Source organism: Protopterus annectens, chromosome 4.part0, assembly GCF_019279795.1.
Source record: "Protopterus annectens isolate FY-2018-M chromosome 4.part0, PAN1.0, whole genome shotgun sequence".
Taxonomy (NCBI): domain Eukaryota; kingdom Metazoa; phylum Chordata; order Ceratodontiformes; family Protopteridae; genus Protopterus; species Protopterus annectens.
The window spans coordinates 654,984,361-654,995,459 of record NC_056733.1 but is presented as its reverse complement, the minus strand read 5'-3'; the positions used below and the strand labels follow the sequence as shown (position 1 = coordinate 654,995,459).

At 38.3% G+C, this 11,099-nt stretch overlaps 1 protein-coding gene across 1 annotated transcript in view; it reads left to right on the top strand.

The window, feature by feature from the left end:
• The first annotated feature begins 3,118 nt into the window (after positions 1-3,118).
• The window catches only part of MAPKAPK5 (MAPK activated protein kinase 5), a 1,432,063-nt gene continuing 1,424,082 nt past the window's right edge, over positions 3,119-11,099 (top strand). The window contains exon 1 of the mRNA XM_044068618.1: positions 3,119-4,417. Within this exon, the coding sequence (XP_043924553.1) occupies positions 4,385-4,417 (33 nt within the window). The 5' untranslated portion in view covers positions 3,119-4,384. The remainder of the gene's footprint in view (positions 4,418-11,099) is intronic.

Below are 11,099 nucleotides of genomic sequence, written 5' to 3'. Positions count from 1 at the left end.
GTCTGTTTCCCTAATTATTTGTTACATTGTTCCTAATTCTGAAGGTAAAAGGTCAGCAGCTGTGTGTCCAATCATACATGCTACCTGTAGATTAAAACTATTAAAACTATACAGACATATATTTTAGGTCTGTGTGTATGTATACATTTACACATATCACAAGTACACAAACTTGCATATCAAACCTTCATTACATGAAAGCCATTTCATCAGGATACGTTTATAAAGTTTACATTCAAACTGTCGATACTTTGTCAATACAAAATATACTAGCAGATAAATTTAATGTAAGATTTAGCCCTAAAACAACAGTCTTAATTCCACAAATTTCTGAATTTCTTAGAGCTCCTAATATCACAAAGGAACGTGTACTGCAGGTCCTCTCTTGAGATCAAAAATGACTACTTCCATGGGGCTTGATAATTACCCAGATGCCAAATAAATAGTGCAAAACATGCCCTTGTGGAATCTGGCTTTAAACTGTTTAACCTGAGCTCAGCTATATGGTTTGTCCTCACAGTATGGCAAACTGCAGTTGTGATGCTCTTACACAAGAGCATCCATGACATAGACCCAGGAACCTATAGAGAGACCTGACTAGTTTGATTTGCAAAACCATGGAATCCATCACATACAGGTTCATAAACTAGGATATCAAAAACCTTGTCAGATTAGACCAACAACAGTTTGGCTTCATTGAGAAAGAGAGAGAAATAGATCCTGCCTCCACAATTTAGTTACCTTCTTTGACAAGATAACAACCTGTAGGAAGCAGTCATCCTGTTCACACAGCTTATTTGGATCTGGTCAAAGCATTCAATATTACTCCAGTGCTGGCATTGTTAATAAGCCAAGTACTTTTAAAGCAGATCAATACACAGTGAGGCAGACAGACAACTGTCTAAAAGATAAAACCCACATACATAAAGTGTCAGGTACCTTCTTGGAAAATATAAAAGTAACTAGTGGTATGCTCCAAGTCTCTGTACTGGGACTCCTCCTTTTTAGCATCTACTTTTCCAATCTCCTGACCCAGAATTCCAGACCTTAGATTAACTAGGACTGCAAACTGGGTGTTACTGTCAAACCTCTCACTGATACCCATGCATTACAACAGGAACAATCCCTCATAAACAAATGGTGCATGGTAAAAAAAAAAAAAAGCTAAAATGAAATGCTAAAAAGTGTTTCAATGGACATTACAGCCAGTACCCCACTCCTAAATGATTATGCAGTCATGGGTCTTGGAACTTGTCGATAATTCACTATCCTTCGGCCACCATGTAGGAACAGTTATTAAATGTTCCATCTATGCAGAACTACTACTATCTAAAAAAAAATCACTCAAGTCAAAATAAGTTATCACATTCCTGTACCACCTCTGTAAACATGTTAAGCAACTACAAAGGCCCCATAGATTCTTAACTAAGAATACTGTTAGCCTAAGAAAGGCTTGAGGCGCTATCTCAGTGGTGTGACCTATGTGTTGCGTTCACTGCCATTAGGGACCCCCACCCTTCCCTCCTTGATATCTTATACCTTCGCAAAACAAATAACTCCACAAATACCAGAACTAAAACAATAAAGTCATGTTTATTACACACACGTACCTCACCAGTGGAAATCCTTTCCACTGGAAGTTAAACAAAGTGACGCCCTTGCAGCCTTTATTTAAACCTGGGTGATCGTATGGATACGTACATTTACCTCCGGGGCTGACCTAGTTCGCCCCCGGGGGGGGGGGGGGGTACAGCATAAAGATGGGCATTAGCATAAATCGTTTTGTGACAACTCTCGTGTATTTAAGACTCTACAGTAGTTTGTATGAAAAAAACAAGCTACCGCAAATTATCAAGGTGTTAGTTCGCCTTAAAGTATACCATTAACATTATTAACACAGTGTCGTATACAAATATATCACGCTATCAATTTTACTACACGACGTTGTTACTGATTAAGTCGGGCTGTGGTCGAAAAGCAACTTTGGGTTGGGCCCATTAACTTACAGAAATAAAAACTAAAGCGTGTAACGAAAAACGATACATTTTTTTCTGAAATTAATGTGATGTATTGACATTTTGTAATTTTCTTCTATTTACAAATTCGTTTGCATTGTGACTCTAATAATGCTTTGTTAAAACTCACACACGATTTCTACCCTCCTTACATTCAACACCTGTACATTTTGGTTTATATTTATAATAATCCTTCCCTCTCCGTTTAGGTTTGCCACCTTTTCAAATGGCTAAAGTGGGATATTTTTGGTACAAACATCAGATTTTACAGGCCGACATAAACCCACGGCCAGTACGAAGGATATAACTTAACTTTTTTGCCTAAATAAAAGCTTATTTTTGTAGCATTTTAGCTGGTTATTCTGTTTCTTATAACATTTAGGTATTTCAGATACAGAATAACTATTTTATGCAACTATTACATAAAATATAGGAAATAATTTTTTCCTAAAATCTCAGGACATTTGCCATTTTTACAATATTTTGTCAGGACACAACTGCCCAAAGTGGGACAGGTGGTAACCCTATCTCCGTTTACACAAAAGAGAAACACATTGTAAACGATAGGCCCTGACGTTAAACTCCAAAGCACAAACACACTTGTGGGTGACAGTATAAAATGGGCGTGATACAGATGACGGTCTATGTGCGGGTGGGGGCTTAGGTAGGTACTAGGCTATCGGCCCAAGGGGCTAGGTAAGCCTAGCCAACAAGGTTCCCTGGCTTACGCCACCCAAAAGTTATTTTCCTGTGCCACTGTCGAGCAGACACAGAAGTGGTCCCCGGGGCGTATTTCCTATTTCCCATCCACTCAAGATTTTCTTGAAGAGTGCTAATGAAGAACTTTGCTTGACATAGATGGGTAGCCTGTTCCAGAGTATGGGAAGTCTCTGGGATAGGAATCTATTCCTGCAGCATGTCCCGTTTATTGTAGTGACAAGGGTTAGGTCCCTAGAGCATGTAGCTCGGAGGGATTGGGATTTCTTTAGGTGTAGCATGTCCAACAGCTTTGGGTTTGACATAGCTTTACATGTTAGGCAGAGATCACCTCTGAGTAGGCGATATGCTACGGAGTAAAGCTGGAGTTTTTTGAGGCGGTCAGTGTAGGGCATTTGTTTGAGTCCAGTAATCCTCTTTGTGAGGTTCTTCTGTGGCCTTTCCCGATAGCAGGTGGGGCCGTGCACTATTACAGATGACGGATGATGTTTGTGAAACATCATTTTTACACCTTATGTTTTAGCTTTCGTATAACTGTCACAACGTCTGCAGTACACTATAATGTTGCACACAACTTCGCCCCAGTCAGTACTCAGACGAAGTACGTACTTGTTACTTTACGCAGGCTGACTAGTGCGACGCACCTTTTCAGTCATAATTAAGTGCGGAGTCGCCGGAATAAAAATACAAAAAAGTAACAAATTATACGGAAAGAGGAAATTATCACCTTCTAAAAGGAAGAATAGTACACAACAGCCATGTGCACAAATGATCCCCAAATAATGTAGATTTTAAACCCAAAACATAAACAATACCACGTGCATATCACAATCTATACACAAGCAGACGAGTTCTAATAATAAGAACTAAGAAGTGATCACGCCGTTACGTCATATTCCGGCCGAAACGAAGGAAGGCCCTCGACGGGTCCCTCTATTATTGTGTCCCACGCTTCAGGTAGACGTATTGGTGCCTGAAAACACTATAGAGATTGGGGTTGATAGGTGCTGAATAATAATAATAATATTAATACCTTATTTACTGTGACTGAAAAGCATTTTCTATTTAGCTGATGCTATATAGCCACATTTATTGCATGTATTCCCGCACTATCGCGTGTGCACACCTAAAAAGAGCTAATAATCGTTCTGTTTAAACAATCTTGCAAAGTAATCAAAGTGAGACAGAAGGAGAAGAGCTGATCAATAGCTCTTGTAACTGACAGCTGCGCTGTGCCACAATTGTATTACACTGTATAGTAGGAGGTATTGAACGTTCTACTGTATACATTGTTGGTCGGCCAGGGTTTTGTTAACGCCGGCCCGGCAGGTATCGCCGTGGCTATTTGGAGATGCTGAAGAACCATATTTTGAAGATTCTTTATCATATACATTTTATGTCGCTGTGTTTTACGTTCAACTTGTAACAATATCCTGTTTTAAAGTACTGCTCTTGGCAGCCCGTCCCAGGTTGTCCTCTATCCTCTCTATTTTTATGAACTTTATGCTATGTTTGGCTATTCTGGCCAGTCCAAACTATTTTGCATTCATCCAGGAATTAAACTATAGCGAATGTGGTCTGCCGTGATTAATTTACTTTAGGGCTGGGCACCTTTTATTCTATTTGCGCATTCCCAGCTAGTAACTTACAGGATGTCCGAAGATAATAGTGACAAAATAATAAAGGTATGTTTTTTTATTATTTCTTTTTGATTGTGTGAGTTAGAGTGACACAGTTGGAATTTAGGCAAATTAGTGGTGGTTTTACATTTATCACAGTCATTACTTCAGGAGGTAAATAACCTGATAATGGATCAGTAGCTCCTGGACCTTCATATACAGACTTCACGTAGACATTTGCTGTTTGTAAACTGATCATTTGCAGTGTAAATGAAGTATAAATTTGCTATGCTGAGTGATTGTTTTTTTTTTTTTTTTTTTTAAATAAACCGAGTATAGCAATGTTTCTGTTTGGTGATGAGACACAGATTTCGATGGTTCGATAGGTTTTATAAGTTGAATAGTACTTGCGTCGACCTTCCAGAATAAATATCTGTTGAAGTTGTTTTCTGTCACCCGAGGGGAAGTTACGCGTGAGGGTTTTAAGACACTCATTACCAGATATTTATGTTTACGGCACATTGAGTTGTTGAACGTGTTTGTAGACTTATAGCATTTTTTCCATTTTTATATATATTATGTATGTGCCTGCCTCGGAGAAGTACTGGTAGTGTTTGTTAGTGCAAATACCTGTCAACCTCTTAGCTCAAGAAATCTGGACAGGCACTAAAATAATGGGAGGGACAAACCCTCAAAAATAGGGTCAGGTTTTAAACGTTGCTCATAAACTTAGAAAGTTGTAGAATAACAGGATTTGTGTTAAGATGCATTTTCTGAAGTGTATAAAGTCTTCTTTTTCTTTCGGCTGTTCCCGTTAGGGGTCGCCACAGCAGATCATCCGTTTCCATTTCTTCCTGTCCTCTGGATCTTGCTCTGTCACACCAACCACCTGCATGTCCTCACTCACCACATCTATAAACCTTATCTTAGGCCTTCCTCTTTTCCTCTTTCCTGGCAGCTCCATCCTTAGCATCCTTTTCCCAATATACCCAGTATCCGTCCTCAGCACATGTCCAAACCAACGCAATCTTGCCTCTTTGGCTTTGTTTCTAAACCGTCCAACCTGGGCTGACCTTCTAATATACTTATTCCTAATCCTGTCCGTGCAAATCTTTAACATTTTTAACTCTGCCACATCCAGCACTGACTCCTGCCTTTTTATCAGTGCCACTGTCTCCAACCCATATAACATAGACATTCCCTTTCACTCTTACTGGTACTAGTCCATCACAAACCACTCCTGGCATTCTTCTCCACCCACTCCACCCTGCCTGTACTCTCTTTTTCACCTCTCTTCCACACTCCACTCACCATTACTCTGATCTGTTGATCCCAAGTATTTAAACTCCTTCATCTTCTCCAACTCTACTCCCTGCATCCTTACCATTCCTCTAACCTCCCTCTCATTCACACACACGTATTCTGTCTTGTGCTCTAGAAAGGAGAGGAATGATAATAGGACTATCTCTACCTCTCTAGAGTCTCCTTAACCTGTTCTCTACTCTCACTACAGATCACAATGTCATCTGAAAACATCATAGTCCACATGGACTCCTGTCTGATCTTGTCTGTCAACCTGTTCATCACAATTGCAAATAAGAAAGGACTCAGAGCTGATCCTTGATGTAATCCCACCTCCACCTTAAATGCATCCGTCACTCCCACCGCAGACCTCACCGTTGTCACACTACCCTCGTACATGTCCTGTACCACTCTTACATACTTCTCTGTATGAAACTCAAATTATGTTGTTCTTTAGTGACTTCAATCCTCACTGATTTTTCAGAAAACCACAGATTTTATGAGGAACAGAACAAACACATGGAGTAAAAATCTGGCCATTCTGTGAAAATCTGGACAGCTGAGAGGTATGTCACTACAGATTGTTGCTCTTGTTATGCCTTGCAATTAGGTCTCTGTGCCTATTTTCAGAGGCACTTGGGAGGTTGTAGAGCAAAATGGCATAATGGCAGTTAATTCAAAGATTTCAAAGGAGTTGTAAAATTAAGCGAAATACAAAAGACGCTGTGGTTTGATAAATTACTAAAATGTGATACTTTACTATTATTACCACTTTAGTACTAAAATGAGAGTGTGTAAGTTTTCTTAGACATATTGAAGTTATCTGTCCAAGTGGTGATCTTATAGCAGTACATTTTGGTGTAGATGTTTTTGATTTGGTGAACACTGTAGACTGTGATTAAATAAATGGCCAAGGCTACTTCAGCTTTAGAATAAGACTACCTTTTCAGACTCTTGGCTAAGGGAGAGTGGTGCTTTAAATTACATACACAGGCTTATTCCATCTAGTAACCATTCATTCAACCTCATGCAAGGTAAATTGAATCCTCCTTGGCATGCTTCCATTTCCCATTGAGGTACATTTACTTACCAGAGTATTATTCTTCTTTGTGGCTTGACTGTTTTATTTCTGAGCCCCTAAGAGCAGTACCTGTGAATATACGCGTACTACAAGACCCACATTTATTTGCTATTCTACATGCATCACTTCCTCTTTTTTGTGCTACAGTTTACACTACAGTGAGATGAAATACTCATCACAGTTGTGGTACAGTGACTTTCACATTATCTGTATCTTTTCAGTAGTCCTGAGTTTTGAGATCTGTGGTTAAGGTTTTTGCTTCAATTCCAGAGAATGGGACTCATTTCTGACTTCTGCTTAATGTCTTTGAGTTTCCTTTTTTTGGAGTACCTATTTGCATTTTCTTTTAGTACTCTGATTTACACCACCTCCAGAAAATGTTGGTTTATTGGTTATTTTAAACTGTCAGTGTGTTTTGCATTTACCGTTGCAGCCCAGGTTGTGGTTGAATCTGACTACATAGGATCTTAACCAGATTAATTGCATAAAAAATACACCCATTACTTTAGTCTCATTGTAACTTTTTTTTTCTCCAATTATGCTTCGCCAAATCTCATGATAGTGCTACCAACCAAAAGAACTTAACTGGCAGACACTCATCTAAAGATCCTCTCAGTGTTTTATGGAACAGTGCCTAATGATAAGCCCGTCACAGTATTGTGTGTCAAAATTTGCGTGGCCTATTTACAAAACATTTGCTTATTCATGTCCCTTTCTATGGTGACCTGTATGAGAGTGGATCATGTTGAAGTCAGTGCAACTTCAGGATTATTTAGGTGTTTTTAAACCCAAGCCCATCAATCCGTGAATGATAAAACAGGTGTTAATATATAAAAAAATCAAACTCTCCTTACTTTATGCCTAATGCCTAGCCTCACTCTACATAACTCCAAGTCACAGTTGAGTTGTCGCATCTTGATGTGTAGAGTGCGAGACATGAGTCTTCAGTCACTGAAGCCAAGAACACCTTTAAAGAATTGGGTTAATATCAATTTAGTCATAATGTAAACCAACATTTTTATTACTTTCTGAATTATTAACTGTCTTTATTATCTGTTATTCTACCCTTTTTAGAGCAGAATCTTGTTACAGGTACAATAGTATTTGGATGTGGAATTTTATGTAGATAGGGAGAACATTATACAGTTTAAACCACATAGGAAAGAGATTGCAATAAATAACTTTTTATATACTAAAAGTATGCATCCCCCACATTTAATTAGGACTTTGCCAATAGGAGAAATTAAACATATGTACTTGAATACTTCAGAAAAGAGATTAAAGCAAAGATACATCATGGATGCCATGAAGATCTTAAAGTGCAAAAGATACTGTTTTAGGGACTCAGAAATGTAGCAAAGAGGAAAGATATAAAGGAAAATATGGAAGAAAAGGAAGAAAGGAGGGGGAAATCTAGATAAGATTGAATCGAAAGAAAAATTATTTTTTGTGACAGAATTCTCTCCTTTATCTGATGTTATGGAGAATATCATTAGAAACGTTTTGTATATGATTAAAGAGGGTGTGCGTATAGGACATCTTTTCCCGGATCATGTATCTTTTTCATGCAGTAGATACAATAATTTAAAAGAAATATTAAATGGTGATGGTATGGTCAGTATCATTAGTGATAGAACTGGTTTGCACTCTTGTGAGAACTGTATGGTTTGTGAGAAGGCCAAAAATCTGGATGGTTGGAACATAAATGGCAGACGTTATATAGCTAAAGACTGTTTTCACTGCAATTCACAGGGGGTTATTTATATTGTAGGATGTGGGTGTAAAAAGACCAAATGGTATGTTGGACAAACTAAGAGAAAAGTCAAAGTGAGAATTCTGGAGCACCTTGGAGACATAAGGAAGGGAAATACTTTAAGCCCAGTAGCAGAACACTTTTTAGCTGCTCATGGGGGAAGTAATAAGGACTTTTTCTTTAGTGTATTAGCACATCCTTTTATGGTTAACGGAGGACATTTTAAAAATGAACTAAGTAAGTTAGAATGTAAGATAATAAACTTTTAGAACTCTTCAACCAAGGGGAATGACTATTGATAGTAATTTGACTTTTTAGGAAAGAGAACATAAACCTTTAAAATATGGTGATTTTGAATAGAGTGTTAAAAATATTTAAACAATGATGTAATATATAGGATGGCAAGGTAAAAGATATGTGTTGCTTTAAATGTGTAATTGACACAAATTGATGGCAGTGGAATTGTACCTGTCGGTTGACTATTTAAATGGGGGTGATGAAAATTATTCCTTGAAGGTGAAAGGCCAAGGTACCAGAATGAAATACTGAAATCTCGGTGTTGTGCTGTTTGGATACCTGCTCATTTTGTATTTATACCTAACATCGGTACAGAGATTAATAAATAGTCTGTAAGAAGATTGTAAGACAGGCAATGAAAAGAAGAGTTGCTCTTATGGGGAAACTACAGTCCATTAGATGCAAACTGGAACATTCATTCATTAGTGTGGGCACAAACAGAACATTGTCAATTTGAGGTATTTTAGAAGCTTTGGACAAATGTTAATGGTTTAACAACAAAGAAATGGAGAATCTTTGAGAACTCCAGGCTAGATTTCTGACAGCTGGGCATTGACTATGCAAAAGTATGGCTTATACATGCCTAAAAATTAAAATGTAGGGTACAAAGAATCTGAGACTAAAGGGGCTGATTATGAAAATTTATGGAGTTGGGCAGATGGAAGAAGAGAATACTAGTAGGAGAGCTATAGAAATTATTTAAGTCAGTTGCTTGGGCTTAGAAAAAGGGATTAACAAGGCAAGTCACAATAAAGGGAAGGAGAAAGCCAGTCTTCTTTATGGAGGCAATGATCATTTTTGGAGGAAGGAAAGCGTACAGGGATTGGGGGAAAGGGGTGTGACCAGAGGGATGATGATTTAGATGCAGAAAAGAGGCAGCAGAATATATAAGGTGGGCAAGCTGGACTGGAAAAAATGGTTAGCAAAGGGCAATGAGGGGAGGAAAACGGCAGCCTTCTTGTATTCAAGAGCTAGGAAAAATTCAGGCATGGAAACTGTATTATTGTAGGGGAGGCAGAAATATAAAGGTGTTGGGATTCAAATTATTTTGTTTTTGACAAGGAAAGAAAAGGCACATGTTGTTTTTTTTTTTTTGGGGGGGGGTGGACAGAGTAATAAGTAAAGTTATGTAGGTATTGTGACACTGCAGAAGGATAATGTATAGGAAACAAATGGAATCTTGCTTAGGTTACTTTAAGAGAATTGCAGAAGTAGTTGTCTGCCCCCTCCCAGAACTGCAGCTCTTAGAGTGGTGGTTTCTTCTCAGAGTAGAGGTGGGCAGAGTTGGTGGAGCAAAAAGCAACCCAGTGATTTGCAAACCATTGATCCTAAATGCATTAATCCACGTAACCATGGAGCTGGGCCAGAGGTTACTGCTGATATGTTTTCTGGAGGAAAATGGGCTAAATTAGTTCTGATAAAAATCTTGTCATACTAATTTATTTATTTATTTTTTTGTTAATTGGTTGAGGCGATTGGTACAAACACCTTTTTCAGCCATAAATCCTAAGATAAAACCAATTGCATATAATCAAGATTCAGCTAAATTATCTGATAAATACAGGTCTATATTAGAACACCGAACGTTCAAAATGTCGAGCGTTTTAATATCGACCCGTTTTCAGCAAACGCTGAAAATATCAAAGAAACAGAAAACCAAATTTTTTCCTAAGGAAAGAATTTGGTTGTCTGTTTCTGTTGCTTCGGTATTTTCAGCGCTATGGTGGAAAGTTACGGGTCGGGTTTAGGTAAGTGTGCAATTGCGTGGACGTGAGGGTTAGGGCGGGGTAGGTGAGTTAGGGTTAGGGTGCGGGTGAGGTGACTGCGATAGTGACAGACCTTAGTGTTAGGGTTTGGGTTAAGGTAAGTGGATAGTTAGTGGTGTATGTATAGTTTAGTGTAGGGTTAGGTGTAAGAGTTTAGGTGTATGTGTGTGGATTGCTGTTTGTTTGGTATGCTTGTGTTGTGTGTATGTGTTTTGGAACAGCAAATTTTTTCCCTAGGAAAAAATTCGCTGTTCTGAATGTTCGCTGTTTTAAATTTTCGATTCATAGGGTTCGATATTAGAGCACTCGACATTTTGAATGTTCATTGTTCTAATATAGACCTGATGAATACACTGTCGACATCTTCAACATTTCAGTATTGTGAGAGGTTTATCAACATCAGGTGTGAATAAATACAGTTGACTGTACATAACTGCACATTGACAGAGTATTATTTGGTCATGAATGAGAGTGCCATTAATAACATGAAACTGTAATGAGTTATGCAGTGTAGAGATTTAACTGTCAGAGAATGGAAAGAGCCGCAGT